The 18,794-nt window shown below is 37.1% G+C and overlaps 1 protein-coding gene across 8 annotated transcripts in view; it reads left to right on the plus strand.

The window, feature by feature from the left end:
- The window catches only part of C2CD5 (C2 calcium dependent domain containing 5), an 82,685-nt gene extending 74,947 nt beyond the window's left edge, over positions 1 to 7,738 (plus strand). For 3 of the 8 annotated variants that reach the window (XM_079936962.1, XM_079936961.1, XM_079936959.1), the window contains 5 exons: positions 129 to 179; positions 1,079 to 1,180; positions 2,509 to 2,699; positions 5,420 to 5,566; positions 6,265 to 7,738. In XM_079936962.1, coding sequence (XP_079793088.1) covers positions 129 to 179; positions 1,079 to 1,180; positions 2,509 to 2,699; positions 5,420 to 5,566; positions 6,265 to 6,396 — 623 coding nt within the window. In that variant the 3' untranslated portion in view covers positions 6,397 to 7,738. The remainder of the gene's footprint in view (positions 1 to 128; positions 180 to 1,078; positions 1,181 to 2,508; positions 2,700 to 5,419; positions 5,567 to 6,264) is intronic. The other 5 variants (XR_013830500.1, XM_079936957.1, XM_079936956.1 and 2 more) reach the window with 5 other exon arrangements.
- Positions 7,739 to 18,794: the final 11,056 nt, after the last annotated feature.

Here is an 18,794-nt window from a genome sequence, read left to right on the forward strand (position 1 = left end):
TTTTATAATGAAGCCATAAAGATTCCCTCCTATTCGTCTGGCTTTTAGAGAGTATTAACCAAGAGCAAAGAAGAGATACTTGCTTATACTTAGCACCCAAGCTAATGTTGTTCATATTGTCTTATTAGAACACCTGGAGAGTGCAAGTTCTAACTCAGGTATACCAGCTGCACAGAGAGGTGAGTTTGTCTAATCAAGCAAATAGTCTCCAAAGGTGTGAAATTCTAGTGTGGTGATTCATGAGCGTACAGACATCAGAGAAATGCACTGGACGATGGAATAGACACCAAAATGTGGCTTTATTGTAGTTAGAATGTGTCTTACAAAATAGTAATTAAACAAATATTTACATTTTTAGCATTTTAATAGTGTCCCACTTTCTAAAACTAAAGCTTTAGCTTTTTAACATTGTTTTTTAGCTCAGCAGTAGTAAAAGTTATTCTTTTTAAAATGAGAACTTGTTAGGCTCACACTTGCCCCTCACCCCATGTTATCAGAAGCTTTGTCGCCAAAATCAGACATGGAAATAGAATATTGACAAAAATGACCCTTTGGCTTTCTTGTTACTATTGGTAGAAAGAAGGTATTTTAATAAAAGATAAGTTAACTAGTGATTTTTTTTCATGTATTCTTCACCGTTTGATTCTCATTATTTTTATTTTTGATTTCAGGGTAAAATTAGGGCAAGGAATTATTCACAAAGTTCTGATTGTAAATTAAAGCCCTGAATATAAACAGCTAAAACAGTGTGAAGTAAAAAGAATGGGAAATGAAGTTAGTTAAAACACAGCGTATGGTCCTTTCCCTGATCTCTCTGTTAGACCCGCTTCCATTCCCCCTAAGAGACCACACAGCTGTGACATCACCAAAGATGCTCAGCCAGCCAAGAACTTGGTTTTCGACAAATCAGTGTCTAAAGCTTGACTCTTTACTATCTCTCTTACCTGACTTGAAAAGGACCACTTTTTCCCCTAAGTTACGGTTAAATTACGTCATCGGAAGGAGTGTTATGACGAGTAAGAGACGTCATCCATATTTTTTCTTTGTTTTTTCTTTTGTTTTCTGTCTGTGTTTTCAGCAACGTCAGTTGATTACAGTTCCTTTGCAGACAGATGCAGCAGCTGGATAGAGCTCATTAAACTGAAAGCTCAGACCATAAGGCGTGGATCAATTAAGACAAGTAGGCGGATGTTTCTACCATGTTACAATCTGAGAAGCATATCCTTGATTTCCCAGTGGTGAAGGCTAGACCTGACTACTCAGTAATAACATTGCCAATCAGTCATGTATTGGAGTGTGAAAGCTGCAGACTCTAAAGGTCATTTAGCAAAAGCTATTGAAGGGCCTTTAGATTTTTTTAACTTTAACTGTAGGGTTGTGTTTTTAGTATTTTATTTTTGTGAAGGTATTCTTGAAAGTATATAGATATTATATCATCTAGTGTAAGGAAATGATGAGCTCTCTTATTGAAGAGACACTCTTCCAGGACCCAAGGTACTAGGTAGTGTACGGTATTTGTCAGTTTACTAAGAGCGATATCCAGAGTGATAAAAGAATGAGGTATTTCCAGAGAGAAAGTGGTCAACTCTTATCTCACTGCTAGACTCAGGATCAGTACTTACATGTTCTTTATCTATACTCCATGTGTTTTGGTAGACTTTGAGGCATTTGAGTGAAAGATTTTACATTAAAGGGAAGAACTGTGTTTTAGGGAGAAGATCACAAGATATGGAACCAGCCAGATATGGTTTTGAATCCTAGTAGTGCCATTTTAATAGCTGTGTGACCTTGGGCAAGTTATTTAAGTTTTGTGAGCCTCAGTTTCCTCACGTGTAAAATGGAGATAACACCTACGTTGCTGGGTTGTTGTAAGGATTATATATATACATATATGTGTGTGTGTGTATATATATGTATATATGTCTGGTTTATAGTAGTTATTGGATAAGTGGTAGCTATTATTTGTTATTTCATGAACAAACAACTTTTAGACAGCCAAGGTCATTTGTTGAATTTTTTAAATTATTATGAGTTTGATCGAGAAGGTTTGGAAAAGAAACCTACTACAACTAGTTAAGATATGGTTTATCTACAAGTTGACAATGATGAAGTCGTCTGAAAAAAAGATGGAAAAAGCTGCACTGGGAAATGTAACAACTTTCACACTCTCCTTGTAATAATTTGTTCCTACAGCAGATAATTTTTAATGCTCTACCGCTTTTTCTTCACTTTATAACGATCATTGTGTGTGTAGCTCCACCTCATCAACATTTTCTTTTGCAGGAATGCCATTTTTCTTCCAAAAGATTCATTCCAGCATTTCCTCTTATGTTTTCCTTTCTCTCTCTATTTTTAATTGCATGCAGTGCATGATAATTTCTTTTCTTTCATGACATGGCTTAGCCTCACAGACAGCTGAATGTTGTCACCACTTATTTGGAAACCTTAGGGAATAATTGAGTCACCAGCATATGATCTTGATGCTTTCTCTTCTTTCTCCAATTTTAGCTGTGACAGTCGAAAAAGCAAGTCCAGTGGGTGAAGGAAATTTCCGGAATCGTTCTTCTCCACCTTGTGCAAATTCTACAGTTGGCGTGGTTAAGATGACACCTCTTTCCTTCATTCCTGGAGCAAAAATAACGAAATATCTTGGGATAATTAACATGTTTTTTATTCGGGAAACCACTTCTCTTCGTGAGGTAATTTTATAGTTGTTATTTAATTGTTTTTGTGCGTTTTCTGTGGTTGAAGATATTAGTATCAAAACCAAACAAGTTTCAAATTGGTTGTTTATTTGCCAGAAGTAACACACACACACACACACACACACACACACACACACACACACACACACACACACACACACACTTTTTTTCATAACCTGTCTGGATTGTCTCTAGCAGCTAGTATTATCATAAGAGTTGTGTTGTGTTTAATCCCATTTGTTATTAGAAACTCCAGGTCCTTATCATGTGGTAACTAAAACAAATAAATGTATCTGCGTTTGATTAGAGGTTTAAAACAGCCCTGAAAGAACAGCTTAGTCTTCTCAGTAGGTATTTGCCTGAGATATATTTAAATAGCAATTTTTAAGGGTTTACATTTAGAAATAGTAAGGGACTGTATCATGGAGAGATGTCTTGGGGATTGTTTATGTCATTTAGCTCTATCGTTTTCTTCCTCTGAAAAAAACTGAGGCCGCTTGTTTTTTTCCCCTCTCGCCGTCAGTGTGTAAAAATGTTCAAGTTCTTACCTCACACTGGCTGGGTATCATTAAACTTTAATTTTTTTTTTAAGTAACAGCAGTTCTAATCTTCTACTTGATGTAGTCAAAGTTAAGAATCAGAGTCAGCCTATTATATTTTGCATTACAGAGGAATTTAAACTCAAGAAAAGATTATATTTCTGTTTGTCTTATGTTTTGGAGCAGGACTGCTAAGCAAATTACTGTGAATGGGGAAATTTTTTAATTATTTAGGTGTGAAACCCAATAAACTCTTCAAAATTTACTTCAGCGGTAGTTTGTATTTTTAAAAAGTGTGTTCATTATAAACATGACTTAACTATGCTTTTTCCCCATTGCTTCATTAGCAGTGTTTCTATACTTTCTTGGAAATAACAGCTTGCTTATTAATTTTTGATATCATGCTCACCCTCCTGCACCTAGCACAGTGCCTGGTGCAGAGTAAACATAAGTTGTTTTTGTGTAAGTGAGGGAGTGACTTCTGACAGATTAACTAATTAGATAGATGTTTCCTTTAAGATAAATTACTTTTAAAATCATATTCTAATTGTGTTGAGATGGGAAAGAAACTATCTTAAGATGCTCTCAAAAACCTTTTAGTGTAGAATTAAAATAGGAGACACTTTTATTAAGTTTGACAAAGAAATTTGGGTGTGAGAAGCTGGCATAGATTGGTGAATTGACCTTTTCCGGTTGCTCTTACTAGCACATGGATATTGTACTATTGAATCCATAAAATTTTATTTCCTAAGTGCCTTCTCTACTGCTTAAGCAACCATACCCCAAAATGTTACTTCACAGTAGATTTCCTTTCAACGGAGATTTGTAATATTAACTGTATGGTATAATATCCCAAATTTATTCATTGCTTGGTGAATTATTTGCTTACAATTATATAATCTTTTAAAAATTACCCCTCTGTAGTCTCTGTTACTCTGCTTTCAGAATTTCTTGATTTGAGATGGAGGAGGGAAACTGATAAAAGTAAAAGAAAAAGCTGTCCCGGGTGATGATTGAGTCAGAGGCAGGCTGACACAACTCAACTTAATTCCTTAATTACAAAGAGAGATACCTGTACAAAACTTTATGTAGCATCCTGTGACTTTTCAGAAAGATGTGACCTGGACGAATGGTTCTTCTAACAGTGTATTGAATTTTGTCCTTAACCTCCAGTTTAAAGTTGGAAATTTCTTCCTAGACTATAAATAACATCCAGTAAAATTTGTGGAAAACTTAGGTTGAGAAGCATTTTAAGCTCTCATTTAGCCTTTGGTTTCTGTTTTGTTTGTTTTTGAACACTGAAAAAGTTCCCCAAACTATTGGATTTAATTCCCTAACTAATATGTACGGACCACTTAGTACGTGCATCTGTTGAAGTAGGTGTTAGCGTATGTAGTTGTGAGCACAGCAGAGTCAGTTCCCGACCTGATGGGATTTAGTCTAGTGGAACTCGGGCATGGTGGACAGTAAATAAATAATCATGTGATTAACAGGTAACTCCTAGTAATAGTAAGTCACGTAAAGAAATAAAACAGGGCCTGTCAGAGAATATAATGGGAGAACTTAATTTAGATCTGATAAGGAAGGTTTCTCTGAGGAAGTCACATGTAAACCAGGACGTGAAGAATTGAGTAAAAGTTACCCTGGTGGAAAATTGGGTGTGGAACCTTCATGTGCAATGACCCCGAGGCAGGAAAAGATGTCACACCTTTGAGAAACTGAAAAAGACAAGTGCGACTGGAACCTGGTTCATTTTCAGAATAGGAGATATGGATAGCAGAGAAGTCTCATTGTTTTTATTTACCATCAATTTATTTGAATGATGATGGGAACGACTTGATAGAGGGAGGTGCTGAAGATGGAGGGACAGTTAGAACTCTTGCTCTGCCATCTGTCCACTAGCTCTGTGGTCCTGGCTCGTCATGGGCACATCACAGATTCTCTGAGCTTCAGTTTCATCATCTGTAAAATGAAGATAGTAATCCCTGTCGTAGACATGTGCTCAGTAAAGGTTTGTTTGTTCATTCATGCAACAAATCCCCATTATGGAGGGAATTAAAATGATCGTCCGTTATATTAAGATCACTTAAGATGTTTTAATATGTATTCTTTGATGTTTTATGTACATTAGTTTACACATGTATCCAGTTTGGTTTTTTGCGCGTCATCATTTAGGAAGGAGGTGTCAGTGGTTTTCTCCATGCTTTTATTGCTGAAGTGTTTGCGATGGTGAGAGCTCACGTGGCTGCACTGGGAGGGAATGCTGTTGTCTCCTACATAATGAAACAGTGTGTCTTCATGGAGAATCCAAATAAAAACCAGGTGAGATGGGGTTAAAAACCTCTGATGGCGGGAACCTGTGAATGTATCCCATGGCCTTTTCACCTCCCACCTTCCCCCGAAAAAGAGAATTGCTCTTTAAAGCTCTTTGACTCTAGAGGCTTAAAACATGTTTTAATGAATATGTTGGTAACCATGGTCCTGCATAGGTCAGATGCTGTTTTCACATCCCCAGTGACTAGTTATTATTCTTAAATACCTCTGGAAGTTTTGCTCCTAAATTACTGTTTCCTCCACCTTCTTGGTGGGTTGTTGGGATCCAGTGATGGCTAACGGAGGACAGTTAAAAGACGCCCTCTGGTTTGGAATGTGATGCTGTCCAGTTCTAATCGCCCTGCTGGTGAAGAGTACATCATGATGGGGCCACACTGTTTATTTCTAATAAGTAATATAATTCTGTTAATGGGGACAAGGGAATGTTGCTTAGGTTAAATCTTAGAATAAATTTCTTTTATCAGTTTTTTAATAACTCACTTACAATTGTTAAAAATCCCTTTAAAAAATTAAATAACTGTATTAATGAGTTTGTTTGTTTCCTGTGAATTGCCTTCTTATCCTTTGCTCATTTTTCTCTTGAAAAGAGCTGCTTCTTCAGCTCTACGGCACTGCCCCCAGGGTAGCCAGAAGCATATGAGCGTGTTGTTGAGTTTGTGACTGAACATGTCCTGTTGTTCTTATAGGCACAGTGTCTTATAAACGTAAGTGGTGATGCAGTGGTTTTTGTTCGTGAATCTGAATTAGAAGTGGTGTCAACTCAGCAACCTGCTGCCACCTGCCAGCCCTCATGTACTGGAGGAGAAGTTACAACCTGAAGTCAGTTAGAAAGAATGAGCTTCACTAAATGACATTCATGGGTCTCCTTTGTTTTGTCATTCATTTATCTTACTAGATGTAAAAAATGGACTTGAGAGAATTGAGGAAGAATTGATACATTATGAGTATATTCGATTTGTCTGGGATCACTTGGAGGCCTGAGAATGTTCAAATCTTGACATTTTAGTTTGGCCAGCCTAGACGGACAGGCCCAGTGGAGCCTTGACCGCACCTCCCCCCCAGGAAGTTCAGATAAACTTCTCTGAGAACTGTAGTAAAGAGGGAAGCTATGTATAATTTATGTTGATTTTAATAAAATCATAATTTAGAAAATGAAATGGTAAGATTATAAGGAAATTAGGATAGCTCTCCTAGTGTAATTTAGAGAAACTAAGCAAGAAATGAACAAATTGTTAATGAGTAAGTCGTCTGATTCAAGGAATGTATGGGGAAAATGGAGAAAAGTTTTCAGAAAACTACGTGGGTTTCTTAGTATGTTATTTTGATGAGGAATTTGGTAACAACTGAAAGGGAAAATTGCTTCAGCCATCTTTGAAAAAGAAGTTAAAATTCTGCAACTGGTATCCATAATATGTCCTAACTACTGGAAAAGAAAAGTAATTAATCAGAGCCAGTGTCCTTCCATTGGAAGTTTAAATAAGGAAGGAGGAAAAACATTACTATATAACTTCGTTTCTAGCCAAGTTTCAATTTGTGTTTAATTTGTCTGGAAGAGGCTTGGCTTCAACTGGGAAGAAAAGGCCAGTGAATTTTGTTGAAGTAGTTAAAATATAATTGATCTAGAAGGAACATAAAATTATTTTCTAATAAAGTCATACTGCACTCCCACCAAATAAACAGAATTTTAGTAATATCTTAGGGATTTTTGATGGTGAGTTAGTCCGTATTTGGCATAGAGTTTGGAAATGTAACTTGAATGTAAATATGCTGCAGAATGTTGAATATATGGATAGAAATACTTTTTTTGTCAATGCCAAATACCTATTACAAGTGAACCTTTAAAAGTACATTCCTCCTTTGCACAACAAAATTTCTTTATAAAACTCATGATTTTGCTCTTCCAGGATAACAACTGCCCTAAAGATTAGGAGTCATTTCCTTGTTATCACAGGTGTCAATATTTTTCTGTACTTTGTTTATAATTTTATTTTTTAAATAAAAAATTTATAAACTGGAATATTCCTAAATCTCTTTTTTTGCCTCTTTGATATAGTACTGTCAGTGGTCAGAAATCACTTTCCATCTGATCATCTCCATTCATTTCTTTAGTCAACAGTCATCTGTTGTGCGTATACTATATGCAAGGCCCTGTTCTTAATTTGCGGGAAAAAATACATATGTAATTGTGCTACTCTCATTGCCTTTGGTAGGAAACCTACAATATTAAGTGAGAAAATGTGTGTAGCTTGGGATGAAGGTAGCTTCCCCAAGGAAATGATACTTAAGCTCAGTCTAGAAAAATAGGCAGGTCCCTGGAATTGACTGACTTGTTCATAGTTTTGTTTATCCATCCATCCATCCATCCAGCAGCTATTTTGGGATTCCTGAGTATGTTTCTGAGTCCTTTCTTGGCAGGGGATTCATAATGTAATTATCACTAATTGAGTACCTGTTTTGTGCCACATCCTGTGCATATGCGTTGTTACTAATTCTTAAAACATAAAACTAGCTGGGTGACGTTATCTCCATTTTGGTCCGAATATTTGGATACTAAACAGAGGCACAGGCTGATTTCTAGAAAAGCCAGAGTTACAGAACTCAGGCTTGCTGTCTGCAGACCCAGGCCGTTTGCTCAGTGTGGGTTACCTGTGAAGTACAGTCAGACCATGCCAAGATTGGCTCCTTCCAGAAAAGCTGATGTTACCTGATGCCCCAAGAGTTGCTGCTGTTCCCTGTATGTGGATTCCCTCAGAAACATCATTTTAGACGTGCTGGGACTTAATCTTTTGGAAATATTGAGGCCAGTTATGGGATCTAACAGCACACCTCATAGTTTCTCTCATTCTTTATTACTGCTCCAAAGCTGAACTACACAATTTAACCAATACTTTGTTAGTTTGCTAGACTCACTGTCCCACTTCCTCCACCTCCTACTCTGCTGTAATCCATCACCATCTGGCTTCCATCACCTGATCTACCCCTAAATTTGAACATGCCAAGGATGCAAGTGTTGGATTTCAATATTGCAGCGTCAGATAGCTGACAGGCTTCTTCATGCACACACATATAATTTTTCATAAATGCATAAATTGGATCATGTACATAATTTTTAAAAAGTTTTATTTTTTACCTTTACACCTAGCTTTCTCTTCCCCCATATCATCCCTCCCAATCCATGTTAATAACCTAGTATGTATCCTTCTTACATATTAAAGTATGCTAATGAGGTATAATTTACATTCAATAAAATGTAAGTGTACAAGTTTTGACAAATAGGTTCAGTTGCGTAACCAAGATAACATTTCGTCCCCCGAAGAGCACACCCTGTTCCCTTTTGCAGTCAGTTCACTTCCCCTTCCATGTAAATAGGATCTTGTGCTTGGTAAATTTCACTTAGTATAATACTTTCTAGATGCATCCCCATTTGGACATTTTTGCCTATTATGAATAAAATCTTTTTATTTAAGTTCACACTTTCCTGTGAAAATAGGATTTCTGTTCTATGGGGTTGACTTCTTATTGATAGATCATCTGCCATATGTGTGACAAAACTTCCCCTGATTTTGCTGTCCATCCATGTAGCTTATGGCAACTTTGATCATATCCAAACTTGTAATTTTATTATAGATAGTATGACTTTCCTTCCTTAGATTCCCTGAGTTAAGATGACCTCCCCTCGAGTTTTTGGCTGTCTTGCAGGTTCATCCAACTTGTCCTGAATTGCTTTCGTCTTGGTGGCTCCCCATCAGACTTGCTACCTTCATTATTTGTTATTAGATAAGTGCCATCACCACTTGACCAGCTTTAGCTTGAGTCAGACGCCTGAGAGATTCACAGTCTTCCCACGATAGCCCCCAGCCGCACTGAACGAGATGCAGAAAAACGTGGAAGCATGAAAATGTACGTTATGCGAAAGCAACATATTTATTGTCAAGCACTTTTGTAGCTTTTTCTTTTTTCAGGGGGAGGGTCTTTCAACGAGTACTTTGAGAATCTGATCTAAGCTCTGTACCTTGTCTCCAGAAGAATAAGCATAGATGTGAAATTTTGCACACTACTTCAGGAGGTTTATCAAAACCCTTTGTTGACCTCAAGTTAAATCTAGTATAGGCTGAATGGAGGGGAATAAGGAACCAGGCTGAAGGAAATATTGGGAAGGATTGGGTAAATCCTATCCTAAAAAGTTTTGACTTTTCTCCAGTAGAAATGTCAAGACATTTTTAAGATTAGACTTTTAAACTTTAAAAAATACATATTTATAGTAGGCAGAATAATGGCCCTCCTGCCACCCTCTGCAGAGCTGAATCTCCAGGGCCTGGGAATCTATTACCTTACATGACAAAAGGGACTTTGAAGTTAGGAGCAAAGCTAAAGACCTTGAGATGGGGAAATTATCCAAGGTTATCTTCGAGGGTCCTCGAATCTAATCAGTTGAATCCTTAAAAGTGGAAAGGAGGGGTAGAAGAGTAGGTCAGGGAGATTCGATGAGAGGTGAACTCAACCTGCTGGCTTTCAAGAAGGAAGAAGGGAGCTACAAACCAAGGAATGTGGGTGGCATCTGGATGCTGACAGCCAGCAAGGAAATGGGGTTCTCAGTTCTACAACTGCAAGGAACTGAATTTTGCCAATAACTTAAATGGGTGAGGAAACAGATTCTCCCCTCGAGCCTCTAGAAAGGAACAGGGCTGAAGCCAACAGCTTGGTTTTAGCCTGGTGAGACCCACGTCAGACTTATGACCTGTGGAACTGTAAGATAAACTTAAGTCACTCGGTTTGTGATTATTTGTTATGGTAGCAATGGAAAACTAATACAAGTTCTCATAAGTTTAAATTGTAGAGATATAGTTCAAGTATCAAGTTACCATAGTTATGCCACTTACGGTAACATCTAATATGAAATGCTTCGCAGACTCAAGGTACAATTGTTAACTTTTATTTTCCAATTAATTTTTTAATTGGAATACACATCTGAATAATTAGCAGAAATCCATAATCTCCAGTCTTTGAAGTCATCGTCAATTCTAGGGGCTTGACACAGTCCCCCAGATATTCAATCAGCTTCCAGAACCTCTTTGGTTTGCATTTGCTTCTCACTGCCACATGGTGTCGCTGTTGGAATGGGTTCCACACAGTAGAAGATGGTCTTCTGCAGCAAGGGTGCCAAACCGGCCAAGACTCCCATACAGGTTTCCAGGATTCTTTAGCAGGTAATTTCCTCCATGCCTACTCCATTCGAGGAAGGCTGCCAAGTTTCAGTTCCTAGTGCTAAGCAGCTGTCAACTGAGTTGTGAGAGCTATAAATTCTAGATGTCAGGTTTTTTTAAAAAATATGTATTTTGCAAATATTTCCCCTCAGTCTGTGGCTTATTTTGTGTTCCTTAAACATTATCTTTTGAGGAAAAGAAGTGTTTAATTTTGATGAAGTCTAATTCTTTTTTTTTTTCTTCTTTGGTTTGTGCTGTGTTCTATCTAAGAAATTTTTGCCTGATGAACCTCAGAAACATTTTCTAGAATTTTCACAGTTTTTGGCTTTACATTTAGGTACATGATCATTTCAAGTTATGTTTTTATATGGTGTGAGGTAGGGGTCAAGGATTTATTCATTCATTCATTTGCTTGCATATGGATGTCCAATTGCTCCAGCAATGGACAATGTTGACTAGCTTTTCTACATTGGATTGACATGGTATCTTTGTTGAAAATTGATTTTTAGTATATACAAGTATAATTGATTTTTTACATTGATCTTGCATCCTGCAGCCATGTATTGATTCTAGTAGATTTTTCTGTGTTTCTTTGGAGTTTTCCTGTAGACAATCATTTTATGATTGTACATGGGGACAGTTTTATTTATTCCTTTGAATCTAAATAGCTTATATTTATTTTTCTTGTTCCTTACTAAATTGGCCTTATTAATTATTACCTTATTAAATTATTAAGTAAATACAATGTAGAGTGATAAGGGTGGATATTCTAGCCTGTTCCAGACCTCAGGGGGAAGGCATTCACTATTAAGTATGATGTTATCTGTGGGTTTTTCCAACATGCTCTGAATATTATCAAGTGCTTACTCTCCATCTACTGAGATGATCAGATGAATTTTCTTCTTCAGTTTGCTGATATGGTGAATTACACTTATTGATTTTCAAATGTTAAAACCAAATTTTCAAATGTTAAACAAAATGTTCCCTCCTTTTTTATTTTCCAGAAGTTTGTCTAAAATTGATGCTATTTTTTTCCATAAATGTGTGATAGAATTTTCCTATGAAGCCATCTGAGTCTTGAGTTTTCTTTGTTCAAATATCTTTAACTATAAATTGATTTTATTGAATTTATTAATAGATATGGGGCTGTTCAGGTTATCTTTTTCTTCTTGTGTAAGCATTGGTAGTTTGTGTCTAAGTAATTTGTTTTTTCTGATTTGTGGTTTATTGCTATAAAGTTATTAATACTAGCTCCTTATTTATCTTTGTAATATCTGTGGGAACTGTAGTGATGTATCCTCTTTAATTCCTGATATCGGTAGTTTGCGGCTCCTCACTTCTTTTCTTGATAAGCTTGGCTGGAAGTTTATGTCATTAATTGACATTTTCAAAGAACCCACTTTTGGTTTTATTGATTTTTCTCTATTGTTTTTTCCTCTGTTGTCAATGCTATTTGAGTCTGCTCTTATCTTTATATTTCCTTCCTGACACTTGTTTTGGTTTAATTTGCTCTTATTTTTCTAGTTTCTTCTAAGGTGGAAGCTTAGATCATTGATTTGAGGCCTTTCTTCTTTTCTAATATATAAAAGTGAATGTGGGGCTTCCCTGGTGGCGCAGTGGTTGAGAGTCTGCCTGCCGATGCAGGGGACACGGGTTCGTGCCCCAGTCTGGGAAGATCCCACATGCCGCAGAGCGGCTGGGCCTGTAAGCCATGACTGCTGAGCCTGTGCGTCCAGAGCCTGTGCTGCACAACGGGAGAGGCCACAACAGTGAGAGGCCCGCGTACCACAAAAAAAAAAAAAAGTGAATGTGACACATTTCTCTGTATACACTACTTTAAGAGGCTCCCCAAATTTTGAGATGTTGTTTTCATTAAATTCAAAGTATTTTACAATTTTCCGTTTTATTTCCTCTTGGACTAGTGGGTTATTTATAAGAGTGTTGTTTAGGGATTTTTCCAGTTATATTTTTGTGGTGATAACAAGATCTAGTCTTGTAGCAACTTTGAAGCTTGTAATACAGTATTGTTGACCATAGTCACCATGCTGTGCGTTAGAGCTCTAAGACTTACTTATCTACTCTTTGCAAGTTTGTACCCTTAAAAAACATCCCGCCAATGCCCACCCCATCTTCATCCCAAGCCCTGGTAACCACCATTCTGCTCCCTGTTTTTTACGAGTTTGGCTTTTTAAATTTTAAAATATTTATTATTAATTTATTTATTTATTTAATTTATTGATATAATTGACATGTAACCTTGTGTAACTTCAAGGTGTACAACATGTTGATTTGATACATTTATATATTGCAATAGGAAATAGCACCATACTGTTAACTAACACCTCTATTTCATCATGTAATTACCATTTCTTTTTTGTGGTGGGAATAATTAAGATCTTTGTTAATTGCAAAATTTTACAGTTTCTGAGCAATCAATTATTTATTATAAAAGAATTAATATCAATTGAGAAACATTTCCAAAATGCTGATTTAAATCTATATCCACTTATTGAGCTTGATAACGTCTCTTGCAAATGATTCAGAAGTTTTGATAAGGTTGGTTTATTTTTCATTGCTAAACAAGAGAATCATTTTATTATGTCTCAGATGTAACTTTTACCTGTGAGATTTAATTACCTCAATTAGCAAAAAGTATACTGCCACAGCAAAAAATATTATATAGTTGAAGATTCTCCTCCAATATATCAGTGTAGCGCTTTCATTGTGATGGTTTTTGAAGTAACTTTACGTATACAAGGTTAATTGGAAACCTTGATACTCCTAGCAGCAATGTTTTCTTGACAGGAGATTATCTGAGATTAAGGGAATTGATTAGATCTGTAAAGAAGATGACAGATGAAGCTTAGAATGAATGATGACCCAGACAGTGATTAGAACACTTTTTCTCCATTTACATTGCAGTCAGTCACACATAGCATTTTATTCTCACAGGTAAGATTTTCAAGGAAACTGCTAGGCTTCAGATTGAGGGAACAAGAAGGATTCTTTTTGGCATAAGGATGAAGGTAACTATTTCATACCTTGTAAGACAAAGGCACACATATATGTTTTAACAACAGAGTCATCTAGTTGAATTATTCTTGTCTGCCTTGGGTGGTATTTGCTAGGCGTATTTAGAGAAACGGATCTATTTACAGACACTCCCATCTCTTTCTCACTCTCTGAAATCGAGGAAATTGAGGAAAAATCCTTTCTGTGTTTGCTTGGACACAGTTATGATTGATGGGCCTTCATCAGAATATAAATTGATCAGTCTCCTAATCCTCCACTTTGAAATAAAGTACTCAGCCATTATTGACTCCCAGAAATATTTATTGGCCTGTAAGGTTGTCCTCCACACATTGGCACAAATATCTCGTTCACCAAAGTGGTTATAATGATGGAAATAAAAGCTGAAGCATCAATTTGTAATGGGTGGAAGGAGGTGGGGAGCAGCTGTGTTCAGTGGATTGATTGCTGTTTGTACCCTTGGGCATTTTCCAGAAAGCCCTTTCATATTTATTCTTATCATGTTTCAGAGGCATGAACCTAAGGGACTGCCACTTAATGTCTGTAGTTGGGAAACTCGAGACCAATTTTCTTGGATGCTCAATGGGAAGGACATAGGTACCACTTTATCCCTCAGATTTTAGGTCTTAAATTATTAATAACCTGTTTGTAATTGCTTTTATTTTGTGTCAGCTGAACTTGGCATATTACAAAGAGTTCTACAACCAACCAAGAGTTCTTGGCATATTACAAAGAGTTCTTAGTACATAATAAAGGCAGAGTAAATATTTATTACAGGTAAAATGAATGAAACTTTTGTTTTTACTTTAAAAAAATTGAAATGCCATTGTTTAGAGTTCAAGATAAACTTTTAAGCATAAAGCTGTTTAAGATAAAAACCAGTTAATTCTCTTAGTGCTTACGTATCTCTAATAGCTTTTGCCATTTTAGTGTCATGCTGTCTGAATTTTAATCTATCCGAGGAGTTACCTTGTTTGTCTTTTTTATTAACATTTTATTATTTTTTAATCCCAATGTTTCAGGAGATTTTATTTTATCACTTCTTTTTTGTAGGCTTGTTTTTGGGATTTCAGATTTTGGAATCTCTGATATTTTAAAACTAAATTACTGGCCAAGAACCTTTCAGTCATTCTTTTATAAACATTCTGGTTTTAAATACCTACCATCTAAACAGCAATCAATCAAGAAAAGAATAAAAAGCCAATGAGGTCAATTATTCTTCTGTCCAAACTCCAAATTGATAGTCTTCAATTCTGATATCGGTTTTGTCTAATTATTTAAAGCTTTGGCAAATGTTTTGACAGGACATTTGATGTTAAGTGTGTTATTCTCCCTTCCTCCCTCCCTCCCTCTTTTTCTTTCCTTCTCTTTCTCTCTCCATCTCCCACCATTCTTCCTTCCTTCTTTCCTTCCCTCCTTTCTTCCTGCATTTCACAGGGATTTTCAAGATTCATCCTCCTAAGGTCACTTATTACATTAAAAGTTCAATGTGTTTATTTTATTATTATTTTAAAAAGATTTATTTATTTATTTGGCTGTGCCAGGTCTTAGTTGCGGCATGCGGCTCCTTTAGTTGTGGCATGCATGTGGGATCTAGTTCCCCGACCAGGGATCGAACCTGGGCCCCCTGCATTGGGAGTATGGAGTCTTAACCCCTGGACCACCAGGGAAGTTCCCAATGTATTTTAATGCATAAAACACCAGCCATCTAGGACAGTTCCATTTAAAATGACGAGAAGAAGGAGTAGTTTGCTCTAAAGTCCACATTCACTTTGAAATAAGAATTGTGCCTCCAGAGTGAAAAAGAACTGTGAATAGGCTTTGTCACAGTAATTATACTATCGGCCTGCAGAGCTATGTTGGCAAAGGTGCTGGTGTTCAGGAGACTCTTCTAGTCCTGGATCTTCCACCCACCTAGTATCATTACTTCTTCTGCTTAAAGTCACCTCCATGGGGTGAGAAACTTGATCACTTAAAGAAGCCACCCAGTCTCTCTCTTGAACATCACCTAATGCTAATTCTCCACATAGCCCTTACTACTCACTACTTGATATTTTCCTTGTTTGTTTCTTTTGATTATCCTCCTGGAATTTAAGCTTCAGAAGCTTTATGTCTTTTTTTCTTTGCTGAATATCTGGCATGTAGAAGAGAGCCGGGAATATACCATATCTCATTGACTAGCATGACATCAACTGTAAGATACACCATCATTTTACATACGTATGAAAAAAAATGCCACCATTTATGCTGTGGGACAATGCCTTCTTGTCACTTTAGGCTTTTAATTTTAATATATTGAAGAGCTCTTTTAGATTTGTTTAGAAAGAACATAAATTTATCATACAGCAAAAATAAATGGGTTGAGCTATTCCTGAAACAACTTCTCACTCAGAATCCAAACCTCCAGTATAAATTTTCAGTGAAAATTGCCAGTACATACATTTTTCCACACAATATCATGGTCTGTGTCATCAAGTGCATCAGTGAAGCCGTATTTCTTAAAAGATTGCTCCATTATTGTCTTCGTGATTTTTTTCCCAGATGGTGACACTCGCTCTGCAAGTTTTGATGCTTGTGGAAAGTCAACGCCTGGCAGACAGCAACTCTAAGACTCACCCAGATTTCAGAGAGGTCAAAATGTGAGAAACTGTACATCCATGCATTGCAAGAATAGGGTTGTAGATACTCAGTAAATAAATGATTTTTGAATACTTAAAGAAATGACTCTTGTCAACTCTCTCTGTCCTTGGGCAAGCCAGTTTATTCCTTGAGCCTTATTTTTCTCATTTAGAAAATTAAGGTGTTAGACTAGAAGCCCCCTAAGATCCGTTTTGCTAAAAGAAAAATTGTTAAGTGCTTTGTAAGGGGCTGTAGTTGTATAAGACAGTATAGTGTTGGTGAACCATTAAAAAATACTCTGTCCAACATGGTCTTCAAAGGTTCAAGGTTTCAGTTCAAACAGTAAGAATTCCACCCATCTGTCCTTTCAGATAATTGATGGGAGATGCAAGAGCTCAGCTCAGAAGGTATAAGGTATGTGGAGTGTGGGCATTCTCACCACACTTAGCTGGCCCGTTTCTTTTTTTTTTTCTTTCTTCCTTCCCTGTGGTACGTGGGCCTCTCACTGCTGCCTCCTCTCCCGTTGCGGAGCACAGGCTCTGGACGTGCAGGCCCAGCGGCTGTGGCTCACAGGCCCAGCCGCTCCGTGGCATGTGGGATCCTCCCGGACCAGGGCACGAACCCGTGTCCCCTGCATCGGCAGGCGGACCCCCAACCACTGCGCCACCAGGGAAGCCCTGGCCCCTTTCTTTATGTGCCTGGTTGTGGCTGGTGAGTGAGTATACAGCACACAGAGTACTGCCATTAGAGAGAAAAACTAATCATTGAGAGGATTTACAGACAGGAAGAAATGTATGCTTAACCTCTATATGGCTCAGGATGTAAGGAAGGGATGACCTCTGGACCCTTTGCCAAGGTTAGAAAGTACTTGGAGGGGCCAAGCAGAGAGCAGGACTCAGGTTGCAGCTGTGGTAAGAGGACAATCTGGCCCGACTGCAGGTGACCCAATTGGGCAGAATTTAAAGAATCTTGGTTGTCAAGTTTTGTCTTGGTTCTCTCTATACACAGCCCTCAGAGTCTTGTATCTCCAGATGTGGCTGAATGGACACTTTGTGAATACAGAATTGTTCCTTTATAAGCCTGAAGTCAATGCCTACAAATTTGGGGAGCAACTCCATGAACCACCAGATAACCCATGTAGGTATGCACAACATCCAGCTTAAAAATGTCTATAGGCGCTGCCTGACATGACTACCTACATCAATTAATCTCTGTGGCCTTGAACTTGCTGTATACCTCACTATGTTTCAAGAGGCCCTATGTTAGACACAGTGACCTCCTGCACATCAGTGAGAGGATTGAAACTAGAATAAGGAAAGCTGGGATTGGTTTCTCCTTTGTTTCTTCTATTACTGAAAGTATCCGACTATTGTAATTAATTGCTTCCTGCCTGTTTCTTTCCTTAGGTTATGAGATACTCCCCAGAGAACCGAGGAACAACAAAGAAGTACATTATTAACTAAAATCAGCACATTCCTTTTTTTTTATTTTTTTACCGTCCTGGAATAGATAATTTATCGTAGTTTTATGCCTCAGGAAACATTCCATTTTGGTTACAAGACACAGAAAGAGGCTGTCTTAAACTTGCCTCACAGACACCTTCATATACTTGGCATGGTGCTAACGCCTCCTACTGCCGTGGGATTTGTTCTTTCTCAGCGTAATTGGAAATTCTCCTTCCAGGTCAGAATCAAAGAAGGATTAGAAAGAAGTCCATTTCAACATTTAAAGACCACTTCAAGAATACTTATAATATCCTGCCAGTTATGAATATATTACATTTACTAAAATTTTCTAAGTACCCTGCCAAATTTTTTCTTAATATTATAATCAAAAGTATTTAGTTATTGGTATTTTTGTAGCCACTGAAAATGCCAAGTAATTATATACAGAATATATTTTCTCCTTTGAAACTTCAAAGCCCCAGAGGTTCAGACTATAATGGCCACACTCTTCCAGATATATTATTCATTATAGACTAGCTCTCAAGAATCCTACATTATAGAAAACTAATTACCTGCTACATTTTAAACCACACGTATGCTAATTTACATTATGAGCATTTTGAACAATCTTTCACTCCAGGTCAACTATTTATTTATTTATTTTTTTAATAATAAAGGCACTGAACATTTTTTGGTAAAGCTTAAAAAAAATTAGGGAAATTTGACTAGTGAAGAATTTGACAGAATTCATTATTAGATGCATGATAAACAAGTATAATGGAAGATGGGTAAGAAATTTATGTTCTGGGCCAACTGTTTAAATATAAGTCTTTATTGCTTTATGATTCTGTACAGATGCTAAGGCCTGAAATGGAGGTGATAAGAGATGTGTCTACCTATTGAGGATGTGAAAGACAC

This window comes from Stenella coeruleoalba, assembly GCF_951394435.1.
Source record: "Stenella coeruleoalba genome assembly, chromosome: 11".
Lineage (NCBI taxonomy): Eukaryota > Metazoa > Chordata > Mammalia > Artiodactyla > Delphinidae > Stenella > Stenella coeruleoalba.